A 19795-nucleotide genomic window follows, 5' to 3' on the forward strand; every position below is an offset into this window, starting at 1 on the left:
GTTTTTACTGCCTGGAGACATTGTAGAGCTTCGCACATGTGCTATATAAATAAACACTAACACTGCATTATCTTTACATGCATATTCTTACTAAGATAACTTAGTGATCTCATGCTTCTCTTTAATATTCTTATTTTTTGAATATTAAACACATTCACTCCGTTCGTTTTACACCACTTTGTTGTTCCATTTCTAAAGGGTGGAGTTCTCCGAGCGCACTCTGAACGCAGCATCATTTTCCACCGGTGCCGATTCATCAGAAAGTCGTCCCTCACCTCATTACAAGCAAAAACAAGCCCAAGTAATCAGGTAATATTCATATCCTTGTGTCGGTGTTATATTCGCTTGTGTTACATCGTTTTCCATCATTTATTCCAACCGTTCATCGGTCTGAACAACTCCTCGCTCCCCTCTCAGCGGAGGATTTGTCGGATGTTAGAAGCTAATCATACCGGCGAGCTCACATCTGCCACTCAGAGGAGTCTTTTCTTTTGCACCTGAAGTCGCGTAAAGCATCGCCGAGCTGCTAATATTATTCAGCATTTGAGAATGACTGCACATCTCTGAAATAAATCAACTGCAAGAAGTATTTATTAGCAGGTTTGGCTAGCCGTGAACGCTAATCCCTTACTTCCGCATTGATGAGTCCGCCCTGCTCGTGTTGGAGCTTGTTGCAGTGCTGCAGTCAGTCCTTCTTTTATATGTTGTACTCATACCGAGTGCCTTTATATGTGTCTGATATATATAATTAAATTGCATTTATTTATGGGTTTACTGGACTTTGAGTTTGTTTTCTTTTAATGAAAGTCCCCCAGCTCCCAAAACACCCTTCACAAAAGGAACAAAATTGAAAAAACGCCTTTCTGATAATCCCAATTTCATGATTAGAATAAATGTTAAGACTTTTGTCTAAAATGTAAAAAAAAAAAAAAAAAAAAAAAAAAAAAGGAAAATTTGGCGCATATTTATTGACGAAATACAGCTCTTTAACTTTAATTACTGCACTTGCTGTTAAATCTAGCCTTGTTTTTCCAAAGTCAGAAAATTCCTCTACTGGTGGATGATTGCTCAATAAATCAGTCAGATTTTGTTCAGATGACACCAGGTATGTCGGTTTACAGTGCTACACGGATGTTTATTAGACAAAAAGTAAGTAATATGTAATGGTAAGACTTTTAACATAAAAAAAAAAAACAGATCTAAAATTACATTTAAAAATGGCCTGTAAGTACAATAGAAGACACTGGACAAAATAAAATGCATCACAGTGCATAGACTTCAATGTGCTTTAATGCACAATAATCTATAAGCTCTACTCATTGATTTAAAAATGTAAGCTAGATCAAATGTAATAAATCTACAGATTAGATCAAATGAGGAAAGTGTAAATAGAAATAAATTGTCTGTTTACCATATTCAATCAAAAGCTGGGCTGAAGATGTTTAAAGATTTCAACACTTAAGCTGCTCTCTTTCTCTACAGCAGACTGCTTCGTGACTCAGGGTGTAAAAGTTAAAAAATCTGCCTCCTCAGCTGTGTTGTCGTGCACTTTGGAACTACTCACAGGATGTAGCATCCATACTGCACCCTACGCACTGAGGATGTGAGACATGAATACTGGAGCAAGAAGACCATCAGGGGCTTTTAAAAACAAGTAAATAGATTTTAAAATCGATGTAGGAGCTGACAGGCAGCCAAGTTTTATGTAGTCTGGCCAAACGCCCTGGCAGCAGAGTTATAAATCGACCATAATAATCTAAAGCACTGCAGTAGTAAATAGACAAGTTGGGTCAGAATTGTGCAATACAGGTTTAATTGTTTAGTTTCATGTCTAGTGCACTCAAAACCGTGACGTCAGATTTAAAGCTAATGCAACTATTTGCATTTTGTTTCGCCTGCAGCAACAATGAACGTCTCCCATGAAATTGATTTGCTGGTTCAAGAGATCCAGCGACTCGGCAGTAAAAGTAAGTCAAAACTGTCATTGTATATTGCTGAATGACATGGTTTGCCTTGAAGTACTTTGATATATTACCCCATGAGCTTTAATAAACAACAATCATGCAGTCATCCAGTGTTGATTTGTGGTTCTGACCACTTCTAAAGCAGGAAACAAATAAACTCAGAGTTATGCCATTTGCAGCAGGGGTGTGTCAAGGTTTTTTGGAAACGGGGTGGCACTGCCACGTTTGTGGAGGGTGGCCTCTATAAACATGGCAGTGGATCAAACCACTCTGAGTTAATGCAGGTGTGTCCATTAGTTATTTTACAAATACACATAATAGGCATGAATGTCTGTAATTGTGGGGATCAATTGAAATGATTTGGTACTTTAATTGGAGTAAAAAATTAGGTTGTTTCATTTTATTTTGAAATTGAATTGAGATTGAAATCTCTACAGTCATTTTAATTGACTGCCCGAAGCTGTAACAATCGTTTAAATCTCTTATTTCAGACGCTGACGGTAAATGTAGCGTAAAGTTCGGGGTCTTGTTTAATGACGACCGTTGTGCCAACATCTTCGAAGCGCTGGTGGGCACCCTGAAGGCCGCCAAGAAGAAGAAGGTGATCGATTTCCAGGGGGAGCTGCTTCTGCAGGGCGTCCACGACAACGTTGACGTCATCCTGCTCCAAGAATGAAAAGCCGGTGTTGGGATAGGACAGCCTTCTAGCAGCTGCGGGTCTTTCCTTCACAAGGCTCAGTATTTGAACTGAACTGCAATAACCAATCGGATTTGACCTAACAGTACACCGGCAGACTCAGCTGGCATGTCTGCATAGGATTGTTTTGTTTTTTTTGCTTTCTATGTGACAAATTAAGTAGTGATTTTGACCACAGATCAGGAATATAATACTTTGTGCTAATGCATTCACTTGCCTCTCTACAGTTTATTATCATAACCTGAGATGACCCACAGGACAGCATGCTCACTAGATTTAGCTGCTTTAGCAAACTACTGTACACTTTTCATTTGCTCTCTCTAATTGTTTGTGACTGATACCAAGCTGCACTAGGCTAATCCTCCCTTTGGTAGTGGGAGTTACGACCTCATTACTTGGTGAGTGTAACTGCTTTAAAATCTTGTCCAGCTCTGAGACAAAGGGTAGTGTGTGCTCTCCAACTGTGCCACCAAACGGCCATTCCAGTAATTGTTTACACAAGACATGTCTACTACCTCTTATTTGACCAGGGCTTTTGGAAATTCAAGAACATCTCCGTGATAGAAACTAACTAAATGACAGCTCAAGTGCATTAAAAAAAAACAAAGAAAAAAACACTTTTTTTTTGTACTGCGATGTGCTAAAGTCGTTTTTATTCCATCTTTTTATACGTAGTCATTAGTGAAATTTCTCTGCTAAACAAACTCCAAAAATTGCCTTTTCATAGAAATAGCTGATGAGCAATGGCGAATGTATTTTTTGTGCAGTTTTTATTAATGTATAATTACAGGGTGATTGGTGCCAAATGCTAAAGGTGACTCAGGACCAAAACAAAGCAACCAAAATCTGTTTAACTATCGTGCTGCGGCTTAAATTAGAGATACAAAAGGTGCATTTGCAGTTTTGTTAGTTTCTTTAATTTTAGCACTGTTTTGTACTGTAGGTCAAACAAAACTTAGCAGACCAGGCATGACAACTCTTATATCAAAATTCAGCAGTTATAGGTGATTTATTCCGTTTTAGCCACTTTTGTTATCAGTTTTTCTGAAATATCATCAACAGCCATTCCTGGCCCACTATGGAGGCCCAAAGCAGTTCAAATTAATAGAAAAAGAAAATTGTGAGTTAAGTAATTTCCTGAATAACTATTGATATGGTTGATTTAAAACAAAAAACAGATGTTTGAAATCAGCATGGAGTATTAATCAAATGGTAATTCCTATTCATTTTGATTTGGAGCAAAGGCAAGACACGTCCGGTTGTAAGCTAGCCCGCTTCTTTCTACTAATAAGAGAGTTTATTCTGACTGAAAATTTGGGAAAATATTATTCACAATGTTCTTGTTTTACAACTGCATCACTCTTTCCTGCTGGTGTCGATGGACAGACAAGACACAGCCATGAAAAATTACATTTGCAAATCTTTACAGATAAATTCCTTTAGTTTACAAAGTTTAAACACAATTTATCTTAGTTAAGTCATTTAATGTAAATTAATATCGTTTTGAGCACTTTGGGCCTCCATACATTTGGAAAATCTTGAAGCTGTTTGAATGTGTAACATCTTGTAGCTGACACCTCTTTAATAAAGTCATATCCTTTTTTTTTCTGTTTTAAAATTAGGCCTCCATCATGTTATCAGTCACATTTTTCTTCTTCTCGTGATAAGAAGCTGGTTATCAGCCTTGTGAAACGACACCTGGTCTGTTAGTTTTTTTGACCCATGTCACGTTCACTGCTGTTGTGTCAGACTTGCTAAATATTTTACATTCAGGTGTATTTGTTTAAGCTTGACTTGAAATGTGTATTTCTCTCTTTCTCAGTATCAATGGCACAAATGGATCCAACTTGATTATGAATGAAACTAAACTGTAACCTGATCACAGAAACGTGCTGCTTGCCATCCTGCTGATGCTCAGGCGTGAGTTTCGGGTGACTTTCGAAGCACAAATGCAAATTACAAGCGAACGTTTGGCAGGAGGGAGAACGTAATGATCACTGCCGAGCCAATACCTCGAGCCATTTCTGTGAACAAGTGGGACGCCTGTGTGGTGTGTTCAAGTGTGTCATTACTGTGTTTTGCATTGGCAATAACACATTCCTAGAAGAGGTTTGTGTTACTGTGGAATACATTCCAAGGAATAAAATCTTTACATGCGAAGCCTTGAAACTTCTTTGTTGTTTGTGTCCTTGTGTGTTTTATGACTCTAGATGTTAAACTGAGGAAGATACTCATCTAAGCACTGTAATAAAAGATTGTGTAATGGTTTATGGGCCACTATGGTGTGGTGTGAGAATACTGTGGTAATGGCAAACTTATTAGCATCATTATGAAAACATTTGTTGCTTGGGGTGTTGACTGTAAGCTGAATTATAGCATGATGGCTGCTGTTTCATAAATCATCTTTAGTCAGGTTTTACCAGCTTTGAGCAGTACCCTACAAGCAAGGTCTGTAAATTGTCTGATTTATGAATGGAGTCTGGTTCCTGCTGATAACATATTCTCACTTCATTTCAATCAATCTTTTCATTCATCCCTGTTGTAAATTATCTGATTTAATTACTTATACTGGCATACAGATTCAGCGAGTTACACATTTACTGCACCCTTGAATACTGTTTTGCTGTGAAGCTGCACATTCAGGTATCCTGAATGAGGCAGTGATACTTCCCCACATGTATGTGGTGCTGATTACTTCCCATCCTCTTCTACCGTTCACTTTAGTGCCAACTGAGGCTGCCGCTTCATGTAAATAGTTAACCAGAGGCTGTGTAACGTGTGTGTGTTTTAATGATCACCATTTATGCTTATCTATGGAGATAAGTACAGATTTACAATGCTATTGATAGCACTGATAGTTGCTATTGTTGTGAACACTTCAATAGCAACTTGGAGAATGAACTTTCCCATAAACTGTAATCTCGAATTGGCATAATTATTTTTTTTAAATGAAGCATTAAGTGGGGAAATTTTGAGGATGGGTGATGACTCTGGAACACTGTCATAACAACACTGTAGACAAATAAAAGTACGTTTATAATGAGGTATAACAAAGGTACTGACAAGTAACAAATTACTGTATTCTCCTAGCTTAGAAATAACGCAATTAATTTACTAATGCTATCACAGTCAGTCAAGAATCTGATTAATTTTTAAACTACTCGGCCACATGTGTCAAACTAAAGCATAGTTCTTTGCAAATGTAAATCTGGCCCACCAATCCATTCAAATTCTGAGAAACAGCAGCGAATTTGTAGTTTTTAGGGTTCTTTTCTGTGCACGTGGTTTCACACTGGAAAGGTGGGCTGTATGGTACATTTAAACTATTTATTTATTTTACTTATTTTGGTGAAATTCACCATAACCATGAAATGGTCAGATTCAGGCTTTTGCCTTTAAGAAAGATATGAAAAAAAGATTCTTTATTTAGTTTTTAAAAATAAATAATGGTTAAGTAAGATATGATAGGACAATTAGGGAAAAAATTAAATTAACAATAACAAGTATATAACAAATGGCTTGAGAAATTGGTAGAGTACATAAGGCAATAGTATATAATGTGACATAAAACTACAGCTTAATGAAATTAAAAAAAATATTTAATTAAAATAAATACAGTACAGTAAAATAAGTATAGAGAAAGATATTATATAATAATATCATATGGTGTGAAGTTGAAGTAACTTTTAAGGCTTTGTTTTGCTAAGACCTTTCTGTGAACTTTCTATGTATGGGGAATAAATCTGATACCTGACTAAAAACCGAAACATGCCTTTAGAGGCAGCAAATTCCGAGCTTTCCCACGGGACGCAAACGCAGCCTAAATCGCTGACGGTCAACACTAGGGGGCGGGGTCCCGTGACGTCAGGGGGTGGAAGAGAACAGCAGAGCAGGAATCAAAACAAGAGACGGACACGCCTTCGCTCCTAAAGGTTATACCAGCTTATTTCTTAGACCTGCTGCACTAAATTCAACCCGCCGTGCAAGAAGAGGCCCAAAAGCATCACCACAAAGAGAAAAGCCCGCATTAAAAACAAAGCACTGCAAGGGTCCACTGCTGAAATGGAGTCCACAGAAATGTCAGACAGCGCTGACAGGAGCCGTTGATAGAGGTCGAAAATAACACTTGACACTCGAATCCTGTAAAATGCCCAACCAGAAGAGCAGCAAGGGAAAGAAAAGCAAACGCACGAACAGTAGCGGAGATGAGCAGGAAAATGGAGCCTGTGCGGCCGCAACAGGAGGCGCGGCCGCGGCGGCTGCACCCAGGAGCGAGCGCTCAAGTGGTAAGAGAGGAAACGGACGCAGATGTAGTGAAGTTTGGTGATGCTGCCTTCCTGCCAGGGGGGAAGCCCAGTCTGTCTGTCTGCACGACTGTGACATACGTTCACTGCAACGGTGCAAATGTCTCGATCCCCCCCCCATCCACTTGTTCCTTGCAGCTCAAGCCCAAACTTCGTTTAAAATGTGCGGCATTACGGTTCCGTGAATAGTGGCAAACATGGGCCACATTTGTCGAGCACGATTTCAGGCCTTGCATAATTGTAGCTGTTGGAGTAGCTATTGCTCAACTGCGCTTAAATCGTGGTTGGGAAACTGATTTTCTATTATTTTTTAAAGGTCATTCGGGGTTTGTGTGGGCACAGGACGATTGCCGAGCAGCAGGCAAAGCAGTTGAAATATTGCTGAAGTAGTAGGTGTTACTTAATGTGTCGGATTTAAGGCGAACTTGACAGCGGCTGTTGGTGTTTCTTAAGTCGATTGTGGTCGTAGTTTGTTATTGGCTTCAGAGGTGGATGATGGGAGAGATACGAAATCGTGAAATTTATGAATGGAGTTCGGCTCCTCGGAACTCCTCTAGGAATATAAGGGATTATCGCCCGTGAATGTGACGCGCAGCGCCGTCAAAAGTGGCCATAAGAGGTGTTAACGACACAGCGCGACCCTTCTTTTATTTCTTTGTCTGCACGTGCACGTCAGTGATCGCGGGCTCTCTCGCAGGCCTCAGCTGTCTTTTCCTGACGGGCACCTTGTCCACAACAGTTTTTCGGTTGTGGCCTTCCTCCTCCAGGGTAATACTGACAGCTCACCGCTTGTGTGCGCACTCAAGTTCAAATGCAGCCCACACGGACGTGGAGCTGCTGGAGGTGCGTGCATTCATACAAACTGTACAGATTAAACAAAGCTTGAGACTGGAAACCACTTCACAGCAAACCTCATCTTAACTGTCAGGTATTGCTAGTGCAGCATTACACATCCAGTGACAACAGATTGTTCTTATGGTGTTATAAGACTAAGTAAAGCCCTGCTTTGACTTTTTTGAAAGGGAAAGCAAAGCACAAATCGGGATTTTTACCGTGTAACTCATCAGAGAAACCTAACCTATATACTGTACAGGTAGTTAGTAGTTACACTTTTTTTTTTTTTTTTTTTTTTTTTTTTTTAGTTCAGAGTGTAAAGTGCATGTTTGCAAAACCAGAAGGTAGGGGGTTCCAAGAGGGGGTTTGGGCCTTTTAACAAAAAATTACCTTTTTGCTATCATCTATCTTTTGCAGCAGGTTTCCCCAAATGTGGATTAAGCCTGTTCCTGCACTAAAAAAGAAAATTCATTGAAGACCTTCACTGAAATAAGTTTATAGTCTAGGACTAGGCTTATGGTATGAAAGACGCCTTTAACTGGAAGTTACAAAATCTCTGCAAAGCTCTTGTTCTGCGGATGCTGAAGCCTGAACACACTTGTAGACACCAGAGTGATACACGGTGTTAAAAGTGGATTATTTTCTGCTGTGTGGTGAGTTAGAAAGTGAAGAAGAAGAAGAAAGCCCTGCAATTGTACCGGAAAAGGAAGGAGGAAACTACCCCCCCCCCCACGCACACCCACAGTGTATTATCATGAGCTACTCCTCTCATAGAGACCGTGTGGCCACATTTTGTTTGATTCACATCCAGATTTGAGAATTGGCATCCTGTGAATAGAGCTGCTCACAGGATGGCCTACTTGAATTTCATAAATAGATGCAGATGAGGCAGCAAGGACACCGAAAGCACCCGTTTAACATTTTCACCCCATGTTGTGTCTGTTTGCGATGAAGCTTAGGATGGAGAATCGGAGGGAAAATGTCACCCAAAATGCATTTGTGCTGAAGACATGAATAAATTGTTGCCTTTAGTATTTCAGCTGCACATAATGGTTGATTAAAATAAAATAAATAATAATAATAAAAATCCCAAAGTGGTGTATTCAGTTTGTGCGAAAGAAAACCCCACAACTCTCTTCAGTTTCTAAAAATTCGAGACACTGAAAAAGCTTTTAAGAAGCTGAAAGCGTCATAAGTGCAGTTTATGAAGGTAAAATTAGCTTCTAGGGTTTGCTGTTGTTTTGTTTACTTAATTTGAAGACTTGCTCTTAGGCTCTTGTGCAGTAAATGAATAGTAAAAGTTACCACTGGATTAAACAATGCTGTAGTTTAATGGTTAACTTGTAATTAGAATTTTCTCTGGAGGACAAAAGGTGCCAAACTAAAACAATTGAATTATTTGAAAAATTAAATGGGAAACCGAATAAGCTGGAGAGTCAAAGTGAAGGTAAATAAGGAGGAAATTAAAAGAGCAAAAATACTATGTCACATTCTATAATATAAATAATGCCTACACATATATTAATTCAGTAAATAGCAAATCAGAATGTTTATTAATAATTTTATTCATTTATCTTTAACTTTAGCTATTTCCAATCTTCATATTTTAGTTTTATTTTATGTATTTTACATTAACAGATTTATTGTTTGCAGTACTTGAGGTTTATTAGAAGAGTTAAAGAAATAAAATAGGCTGTAGACAGAAACTAGCAAAGTCACCCTAATTTTGATTGGCTCAGTTACATTTGTTGTCAAATATCTGATAGGCGTAGATTAATGTCGTCATATATCAATCTTCAAAATAACATTTGAAGATTGGCTTGAGAGGCGAGCCTGAGATGGTTTGCAGAAGAGGGATAGTGAGCATACAGGACAGAGGATGTTGAATGTGGAGCTGCCAGGTAGGAGAAAAATAGGAGGATTAATTGATGTAGCGAAGGAGGACATGCAGAAGGTTGGTGTGATAGAAGAAGATGCTTGAGAAAAGGGGAGCTGGAGGAAGATGATCCGGTGCGGTGACCCTCAAAATGAGCAAAAAAAGATGTTCACATTTGGCTTCTTTCTTTGCAAAATAGAGGTTAAACCTGCATTTGTGGATGGCATGATGAACTGTATCCCTGAATAATGATTTCTGGGGTAGTTCCTGAGCCAATGCAGAAACATGGTTGTTTTTAGCAAAGATTACGGTCATCAAATATTGATTTTCAGCCTCGTCTCTTCCACACACAGATTTCTACAAATTCTCTGTATCTTTTGAAAATACTCAGTACTGTACATTATGAGATGTTCACACTTGTCACAGTTTTATGTTGAGGAACATTCTGAAATTGTTCCAGACACAGTAGACACACTTATTTGCAGAGTGGTGAACATCTGTCCATCTTTTACTTCTGAGAAACTCTCAAAGATGCTCTTTTTATACCCAGTCTTGTTACTGTCCTGTTGTGTTCCTCCAGGGGTTTCTCTTTGGTACTTTCCCCACCTTTTGTTGCCTCAGTTTAAACCTTCGATATGTTTTGTATGCTTTGTTGTGAATAAGATATGGGTTTATGAGATTTGCAAATCATTGCGGTCTGGTTTCATCTACATTGTACACAGCTTTTAAACTTTTTATGAATTTGAGTTATAAATAAATTCTTTTCCCTCCTCTCTTCTCTCTGTTCATTCAGAGTCCCAGTGTGCAACCCCTCTCGGCTGCAGCCTGAGCCGTGCCATTGATCTGGAGAAGGACGACTGCCAGAGGGTTGTTTGCAACAGCGAGCTCTGCCCTTATGGCAACTGGATGCATCTACAGTGTTTCTATGAGTGGGAGAGCTCCATCCTTGTCCAGTTCAACTGCATCGGCCGTGCGCGGTCCTGGAATGAGAAGCAATGCCGACAAAACATGTGGACCAAGAAAGGCTACGACCTAGCCTTCAGGTTCTGCTCCTGCCGCTGTGGCCAGGGTCACCTGAAGAAGGACACCGACTGGTACCAGGTGAAACGCATGCAGGATGAGCGTAAGAAGAAATCGTCGGAAAGGAGCTCAGGCAGGACTGGAGCCAGCGGAGGGGCTTCAGGGTCCGGGGATGGGTTTTTTGAAGAGCCCAAGAAAAGCAAACCACTTGGAGGGGCTGTAGGAGGAGCCAAACTAGCTAATAGGGCCTCTAGTCAGGAGATGCCTCGTAGACAATCAGTTGATCGACAGAACTCCACAGAGAGAGGTGGAGCAGCAGGAGGAGGGGGATATGCAATAGGAGGGCCTTTACCTTTTGGGCCTCCTCAGAAATCTCCATGTGACTCCCCGGGACAGTCTCCTCCTACTGGCTTCACCTTCTCCCCCACTGCTGCTCTCGGATCGGGAGGTGGGGGAACAGGTATGCGGGGTTCCCGTCAGCTGGGAGAGTTCTTCAAATCAGCCGTCCACATGGACGCACAGAGGAAACACCTGTTGGTTGGGGGATCTCTTGGTCGGAGCGGAGGCTGCTCCCTGGGAGCCTCTGGCGGTGCAGCTGGTGCTCCTCACTTAGATGCAGGGTCTGTCCTGCCGCTACAGCTATCCTTTACCCTCCCGCTTCATCACCGGCTCACCTCTGGCAGTGTGGGTGATGGTAGCCACCCTCACCCGGTGCAGTTCCTGAGGAGGCTGGACCTCTCGGAACTCCTCACCCACATCCCGCGCCACAAGCTCAACACCTACCACGTCCGCATGGAAGATGATGCCCAGGCAGGCCAGGGAGAGGAGCTGCGCAGGTAGGGCTTTTGGGAAATGAAGTCTTAAAAAAGGCTTAAAAAAATGGCACAATAACAAATCTATTTCTTGCAACATTTCTTAAACACTAAACTTGTGACACAGTGAACACACGGTGAAAGTGATAAATCTGAAATGTTTATTTTGCATGCAAATCTTGAAACTTTAAACATATTTTTTAATCATAAATGCTAAATAAAACTCAGAACTTTTAAACCTACCAGATGTGCCCATACAATGCACGTGATTCACTGTCAGACAGGCCAGGTCCTATATTCATGTGCTTAGTACAGGTAAAGAACGAGCAGGCTGCACACAGAGCAGGTCGTCACATTCACAGCTGCTTGTGGCACATGTGGTTTTAATATATTGTAACTGCAGCATTTTGCAGTTATAACATCATATAACCACACAGCGGTTAAAGTTGCAATATAATTACAGCATTTGCACAGCACTCATTCATGTATACATTTACATGCAGTACTGTGCAAAAGTCTTAAACCACCTCTTATCCTTAGATAAGACCTAATCCTTTTCAGAGAAAGGCTTTTGTTTGTTTGTTCATTAAGCTTAATACTGAACTATGACTTGTTCACATTTAAAATAGGCATCTAGCCCAGTGACCCAGTTGTGTCTACACACAATAGACGATTTAAGAAACACAAAATTTTTAAATTATATCTTTGTTACCAGCAGACTGTCATAAAAATGCATGATTTGTTCCAATTTATTTATTTGAATCTATAAAAAAGTTCTAAGATAGCGCAGCTTGATAGGCATAAAGTATTACTTTTGTACAACAAACAGCTATTAGCTGAAAACTTGGCATATCACAGCATGGTGTGAAGTGTGTGCCTAAAAATATTGAGGAAAATGGACAAGTTGAGGTCAAAAAGAGAAGTGACAGGCCTAAAAACGTGGATATCTGAAATGATCTCAAAGGAATGGTGGCTGTCAAGAAGCCATTCTTAAGGAAGGAAAACACAGAGAAGGCTGAGGTATTTCACAAGAGTGATGAATACAAATTTGAATTTGTATGCACTGAAGACGTCAGGACGAAGGTGAAACACTGTGTCTACAGCCATCTGGAAAAACCAAGTGGTGGTGAGGATCTTGTTAAAAGCGATGGAAATATAAATGCTGAATAGTTGTATCAGATTTTGATCTACCATCTGGATCCATCATCCTGAAAGTGTCTGATTGGCGACAGCTTGATAGAATTGTACAAACTGTTGAAATACATATTTATGTTTGCACATCTTTCACTAAATCACTGTGTGTATTTCCAATCTTCCCAACAAAATATAAAGAAACGAGCGGTGGCCAGAGACTTTTGCACAGTTCATCGTTCATATTCATAAAAAAAAGCTTCTTAAAATGGATCTATGATATGGTTTTCTTTCCTCATACATGCTTCCTCTATTATAATTCTGTACCTCCTGTAAACAGAGTGGCTTATCACTGTTTTTAGCAGAATTTTGACTGCATGCACTGATTAAAACAAAGAAATGATTGTTGATTTAGGTCACGAGATGCAGTGCCACAATCATTTCTGCTGATATCCTACATAGAACTGCCTGAACTTTCAGTGCAAGTGATTTGATGATGGTTCTTCTTACTGTGTCGCCACCCTGTAGGTTCATCCTGTCAGCTCTCAGTGCGAGCCAGAGAAACGTGGTCAACTGTGCACTGTGCCACCGGGCGCTGCCTGTATTTGAGCAGTTTCCTTTGGTGGATGGGACGCTGTTCCTCAGCCCTTCACGCCATGATGAGATTGAGTACGATGTGCCGTGCCACCTTCAAGGTCAGACATGGTTTTAACTGCATGGAATGAGGCCTGTGCTTAATTTGTGGAGGTAAATATTCATGCATGTAAGAGTCTGAGATGTATTATTTGAGTTTTCTGAAATTTCTCTCAGCATTGAGCGGTCTGATTTTGAACAGCAATCTGTCAGAACTTCTGCTTTTTCAGTGGTCGTCACGGTTGCTAACCATCAATTAATCAAGTGTATTTACAATGCCTGGCTAGAAGATAGATAGAAGATTAAAATAGCGGAAGTAGAGGACCTCGCAAGATTTGTTTCATCAGCTTATTTTGCCTTTAATGTATAGCGCCAGGAGAGTTGAGAAAGGGGGGGATGACATCGGATTTGGTGAGGATATACAGCCTGTGTACTGTACATGGGGCAGGGAGAATAGGGAAAAATGTATAACAGAGGCTTCTAACCTCACCCATTTTCTATCAGATTTTTATTTAGTGGTGCAAATTGAATGAAACCTTTAAGTTTACACAGACCTTATTGTGATTAAGCTTCTGACTTGGGCAGTCGAACTCAAAAGTGAGCAAACAAATGTAATAAAGTCGTAATACATCACGCAATCAGAATATTTAGAGTAAAAAAAGATATTTAAACCTTTAAAGGAAATGAAACTGATCTGTGAATCATCTTGTTGTGTTCTCTGTATTTGGTTGTACTACGTTTTCAAACTCATGAGAATAAGTTCTTCATTTGTTTTTGTGTATTTGCATGTTTTTCTAAGTGGCAGCGCACTGAGAGCTCAGGGTCACCGCCTTGTTAAGACTACCGCAGAGTACGACAACAGGACTGCCGCTAATCATGAAAAATGTATATTCTCAGTGGTTATAAATAAATTATTAGTGCATCATGATGCTCAATTATACATTCCTGCTCCTTTAAAGTGTTTTCAAACTGTGTTTTCCTTATATAAAGAGAAATTGATCCATCAGTAAGCCCAATATTCACTGTGTGAATACACATGAAAGGTTTTCTGCTGGCTTCTGCACAGTCCTACATGAATGTGAATCAGCGTGAAGCTTCTTTGATGTGCTGGCCTCCAAGCTTTGATATGTATGTCCTTGATATGCATCAGTATGAAAGGCTTATTTATTCCATTTTTGCTGCTTTTTGTCAGGCAGAATTTAAATGTTGGTGAAGGAGTAGCTTAATTTGTGTCCAACAGATGTGAAAAAAAAAAGAGTTCAGTTAAATTATACTGGCCATGATACTTTTCTATATTTGAGCTAAAAACAGAAGAAGTAAGTAAGAACCCCCCAGAAAACATAATCATAACTCAGGCTTGAACTGTGTGGCAAAAACATGAAGAAGAAGCACTCAGAGAGTTCAAGCCTCCGCTAAGACAGCTCACTCTCTGGGCTGTATTTACCTTTAAGGGAATAGTGCAGTAAAAATGACATGAGGGCAGAGTGACAGGTGTTTACTTTGAGTACGCAAACATTATGTAGGAGTAGGTAATGGATATTGATTTGTAAATGTTAAGCGAATAACTTGAGCTCATTATATAATATTATATTTCTACAGTATATTTCTAACTTACTGACTTTAAGATGCAACAATTTTTGGGGTCATTTTAAGAGGAAGGAAGATGTCAAACATAAAAGTCAGGTCAGAGGTCAAATGTGACATGACATTTGGATGAAAACTATAATGTGATATTTAAAATCTATGCCAGTATCATTTTCTAAATGTTTGCCATTACAAGTATAGTCTTGTATAGATACAAGACATTTTATGAAGTCCAAAATAACACAATAATTAGAATCCCCATATATCATCCCCTACAGTATATGTCTTTATATCGTCAGTACAAACAATAAAAGTAAAAAATTGTTTTAAATAGCTTTGTGCAGCATTATTATTCCTTTGGCCTTCAGAACAATCCACTGACCTTGAAGAAGAGGTCAGAGGTCAAATGTAACATTATATTTTAATTCTTTTTATGGTACTTTTTTATATGTTGACAATACACTTCTGATTTTTTGACAAATTTTCACCAATAAATCATTAAGTTAACCCTGAAGACCTCAGTGGATGGAAGTAAAATTTGAATGTATTGTTAACATGACCCCACTCTACACCAGTCCAAAGGTTTTTATTTTTTTAATTAATTGAAAACTTTTTGAGCTATCATCATATCACAAATGCTGCAAAAAAAAAAAAAAAAGCCTCCTTGGCGGCGGTAATAAAATGACTCTGTATAATGCAGTGGAGTGGAAAAACACCAGAGCAAGAAAAAGAATAATATTAAGCATTCATGAAGCAACGTAAAGGTCTGTATATACTGCAGGGATGTGACAGTGGACTTTTGAGGAGGCTTATTGTTTTATTTTATTTTTTTATGTATGATTAATTATTCCTTTTGGTTCTTTCAACAGGCCGGCTGATGCACCTCTACGCCATCTGTGTGGACTGTCTAGAGGGCGTCCACAAGATTGTCTGCATCAAGTGCAAGTCACGCTGGGATGGGAGCTGGCACCAGCTGGGCACCATGTATACCTACGACATACTGGCTGCTTCACCGTGTTGCCAGGTAGAAACACTGAGGGGCATAGAAGAGCATGCTACTGAAATAAATAGAAAAGAAGAAGAAGAAGAAGAAGAGTAATATGACAGACAAAAGAGATAAGAGCAAAAACCAAAGACCTTCCCCGTATTAGTAATTTCTGACAACAAATAGGTACAGTGACATGATGCTTTATCTCTGCTGGGTGTGTAAGCAGGTGTTTGCCAAGGTTATCAATTTATGAGGAGATAACAATTCAGTGTTGTGTTTACAGCTTTCTCCTCTGCCACTTTGAGCCAAAAAGTTAATTAAAAAAGCTCTAAACCAAATCTAGAGATTAAACAGCTGCAGCTCCTACAAAGCTGTGACCATGTTACTTGCAGATGCCAACATTTGCTCATGGACACCAGCATCAGTAATCACTGAAGTCAAATGATTCAATACCAATTTAAAAAGTCAGACAACGTATAACTCATTTTCTGAACTACTGACTCCACGTTGTTAATATAAAGTTTTGTTTGTCTGACTTGAAATTGGATTATTAAATCTTCCTTTCTGGGGTTAAATAATCTCAATAGAAGCTCCGCTTACCTGCTTTTTAGTGGAAATGGATTGTTTTTGGCTTTGCAAATTCAAATTTTATTGAACATACCTCCCAATGATAACCATGTTTTTGCAAAAATAAAACAAACCTGTTCTAAACTATTATGCACAATAGAGTTTCAAAACATTTTATTGGTTGTAAAGAACTGAAAATGGTCATTTGTTGAATTTGCAGCATTAGGAGGTCACGCTTACTAAAAACCAAAAGCTATTTCTATCAAAAACAAAAGTCCTTTTTTGATATAACCTTCACAAGTCCTGCATCCATTGAACTTGTGAGTTTTTGGAGAGTTCCTGCTTGAATTTCTTTGCAAGATGTCAGAATAGCCTCCCACAGCTGCTGTTTTGATGTGAACTGCCTCCCACCCTCATAGATCTTTTTCTTGAGGATGGTCCAGAGGTTCTCAATAGGGTTGAGGTCAGGGGAGGATGGGGGCCACAGCATGAATTTCTCTCCTTTTATGCCCAGAGCAGCCAGTGCCACAGAGGTATTCGTTGCAGGATGAGATGGTGCATTGTCATGCATGAAGATAGGAAGAAACTCTACATACCAGTATTTTGCAGAGGTCATTTTCACACCTTTGGGCATCCTAAAGGGGGCTACCAGCTCTCTCCCCATGATTCCTAACCTTAACCCAGGGTTGCACGACACCCATTAGTTTGGAAGACTGTTTGAAAATGAATCTTGATGTATTTCTGCTTGTGGGAGATGGCATTTTAACAGCTGCTCTCTTAATCTGATGAATTTGTCTGGCAGAAACCTTCCTCATTAACCTGTCTGTGCTGTGAATCAGCCACAAAATTTTCACAGTACAATAATCTCGCTTAAGTTTTTGTGTCGAATTGAATGTATTCATACCTTGTCCAAGGCATTCTACTATTTGACACTTTTCTGCAGCAGAGAAATCTTTTTTTCCCCATGTTGCATGGAACCTGTGGTATGCTTAATAATTTGGAACATCCTTTTTAGCTAGTTTTCCTTTAATTGAGCTTGCCTGGCAACCTAATTATGAAAGCTGTCTGAGATTCATATCAGTGATCCAAAGAGCCCTGAGACACAATACCATCCACAAGTTTGAAAACAACAAACTGGATGTTTGCATAATTTGTAATATGGTGTATAATATTTTTATTGCATTACCTGCATCTACAAAGTATCTACCAAATAGCAAAAAAACCACAGCATTTGTTTGCTAATTGTAGCGCTTAATTTGTTACTTAATTTGTTACCAATTCATAGCAACAGCTATCCCAAGGCTCTAGAAATGTTAAGGCAATTTTAAACCCCAAAAGTTGGACGATCTCCTACAACCAAGAACTTGGCAACATAGGAAATGAAAAACTCCCTTTTTAACAGAAAGAACCCTGCCGCAAAACCAAGATCAGGGAGCTACAGCCATCCGCTGCAAACTATTGGAGCATGAGGCGAAATAAAAAGGTGAAAAACAGGAGCGTAGAGAGACCGTGAATGACAAAATACAAAACACAAACTACAGGAGAGAGTAGACTGACGTTAATGTCATGAAATAGTGGCATGTAAACACATGGGGAAGAGAAATGCTCATTGCATCATGGAAAGTCCCCTAGCAGCCAGTTTGAGCCTGTCCTAACTATAAGCTTTATCAAAAAGGTGTTTGTCTCCTGAATCCACTGGAAGCTGGAAGAAGAGCCTAATAGCTAGATAACCTACGCTAGTCTAAAAATAGTGATTGTATTATAGTAGTAAAAGTGCATCCAGTCTGTTATCCAGTTTCACTGTCACTTTTTGCATCTAAAGACCCATTTAAAGCTTCTTGGACCCTTGAATTAACATGATTTTGTCACACTTAGATCCCAGGGAGTCACGAGTGAACCTCCATGCTGATACCTTGCCTTTTTCCAGCCTCTTGTTTGCTGACCTGTGTCCTGTATGTCCTCAGGCCCGTCTCAACTGTAAGCACTGCGGGAAACCGGTGGTGGACGTTCGAGTCGGGATGCAGTATTTCTCCGAGTACAGCAACGTCCAGCAGTGCCCCCACTGCGGCAACCTGGACTATCACTTTGTTAAACCTTTCTCCTCCTACAAAGTTCTTGAGGCTTATTGACAAATGTTGCTCTTGCATGCTAGTTGAGCTGCTTTTTGTTTGTTTGTTTTTTTCTAACACAATCTAGGAAAGATTTTATTTTTTGGGGCCTTAAGGAGGCTTTTAAGTTCTCTCTCTTTTGATTTCACGATTTCAGTTTTTTTTAATGTATAGGAAATGTATGATTCTAGTTAGAGAAAAGTTCCATGGCAGTATCTCTGCGGTTAGAGATAAGTGTTGATGAAAGTGTTGCACTGACATTTCAGTCAAGCAAACACATTTATCCGTGACGAGTGAATGTATCTGTATGCCAAATTTACTTTTATTTTTTACCAAAAACAATCTTGAATAAAGCTGAGAGAGATAGACACTGGTGCTGGTTTGGTGTGCTCCTCTTTGTTAAAGCAGCTTTTGATAAGAATATGTTCTATCTTGATTAAAAACGTCACTTCCTTTAAGGAGATGTGAAAACAGCTCCCTCATCATGCTCATCATTAGGCAGGTAGAAGTTGTTTAAATGTGGAAAAGGGAAAAAAAGTAAATAAAATGTACACCTTTTACTTTATGACAGATTCATCAGTTTATAAGTCTGGTATTACCATGTAGTATGTTCCTATCTGAGCTGTGAACATCTTAGAAAACTTGTACACTACATCCTGAGAGACCAACCTGATGTACACTGTGTCAATGACTTCCACATATTTTTTTCTCCCTTGACTTACTGCACTACCGTGTGGTACAAACAGGTATTACATAAAAGTACAACTGGACCTCAGTTTGATTTCAGCTGATCTCACTTCAATATAGATTTTGGACATGAAGTCATTTCTTCACGTCGTGTTGATGGTTTTAGTGAGTTTTTACGAATTTAAAATGACTTTTAAACTCAGACATTTACAAAAAGTAATTTCAAGTTCCCGTCATAGCTTCACAATAAGAAAACATTGAAGACATGTTGATTTGCTCAAGAAGATCTTATAAATGAATCCAGATGCAGATTCATCCTGTATCTGGAATTCTGCAGTGTACACATAGCTTTAAGTCAAAACCTGCAGGTTTCAGCCTCTCAAAAGTGCCCTTAATCCATTTATTCATAATTATAAAACAACAGCCTTCCCCCTCACATGGAGGCCAACAAATAAGATGTATAATTGTTTTTTACTGTGTTGCATTTCTGCATTTCTCACTGCTTTTATCTGTCTGTTTGTTTCGCCCTCTGTTCATATTGCTTAATTTTGCTTTTATTGCAAGTGTTTCTTGCTGTATTAGGTCTTTCA

At 39.3% G+C, this 19795-nt stretch overlaps 2 protein-coding genes across 3 annotated transcripts; both read left to right on the forward strand.

The window, feature by feature from the left end:
* The first annotated feature begins 179 nt into the window (after positions 1-179).
* abracl (ABRA C-terminal like) lies at positions 180-4830 on the forward strand. Its single transcript, XM_040017553.1, has 3 exons — positions 180-309; positions 1902-1967; positions 2456-4830. The coding sequence occupies exons 2-3, from the start codon at positions 1907-1909 to the stop codon at positions 2638-2640; spliced, it is 246 nt and encodes an 81-aa protein (XP_039873487.1). The 5' UTR covers positions 180-309; positions 1902-1906; the 3' UTR covers positions 2641-4830.
* A 1667-nt stretch (positions 4831-6497) lies between these two features.
* On the forward strand, positions 6498-18892 carry heca (hdc homolog, cell cycle regulator). Of its 2 annotated transcripts, XM_040017550.1 has the most exons (5): positions 6511-6947; positions 10469-11531; positions 13167-13333; positions 15725-15879; positions 18375-18892. In XM_040017550.1, the coding sequence occupies exons 1-5, from the start codon at positions 6809-6811 to the stop codon at positions 18537-18539; spliced, it is 1689 nt and encodes a 562-aa protein (XP_039873484.1). In that variant the 5' UTR covers positions 6511-6808; the 3' UTR covers positions 18540-18892. The 2 variants fall into 2 exon arrangements, with proteins under 2 accessions (XP_039873485.1, XP_039873484.1); XM_040017551.1 differs by lacking the exon at positions 18375-18892 and having other exon boundaries at positions 6498-6947; positions 13167-13385; positions 15725-15830.
* Positions 18893-19795: the final 903 nt, after the last annotated feature.

The sequence above is a fragment of the Simochromis diagramma genome, unplaced genomic scaffold (genome assembly GCF_900408965.1).
Source record: "Simochromis diagramma unplaced genomic scaffold, fSimDia1.1 OVJJ01000802.1, whole genome shotgun sequence".
Taxonomy (NCBI): domain Eukaryota; kingdom Metazoa; phylum Chordata; class Actinopteri; order Cichliformes; family Cichlidae; genus Simochromis; species Simochromis diagramma.

Excerpts from the sequence above, each read along its gene's own strand:
- abracl (XM_040017553.1), top strand. The coding sequence starts at position 1,907 with ATGAACGTCTCCCATGAAATTGATTTGCTGGTTCAAGAGATCCAGCGA. Across the intron at positions 1,968-2,455 it reads CCAGCGACTCGGCAGTAAAA|ACGCTGACGGTAAATGTAGC; the intron begins GTAAGTCAAAAC and ends CTCTTATTTCAG.
- heca (XM_040017550.1), top strand. The coding sequence starts at position 6,809 with ATGCCCAACCAGAAGAGCAGCAAGGGAAAGAAAAGCAAACGCACGAAC. Across the intron at positions 11,532-13,166 it reads CAGGGAGAGGAGCTGCGCAG|GTTCATCCTGTCAGCTCTCA; the intron begins GTAGGGCTTTTG and ends GCCACCCTGTAG. Across the intron at positions 13,334-15,724 it reads TGTGCCGTGCCACCTTCAAG|GCCGGCTGATGCACCTCTAC; the intron begins GTCAGACATGGT and ends TTCTTTCAACAG.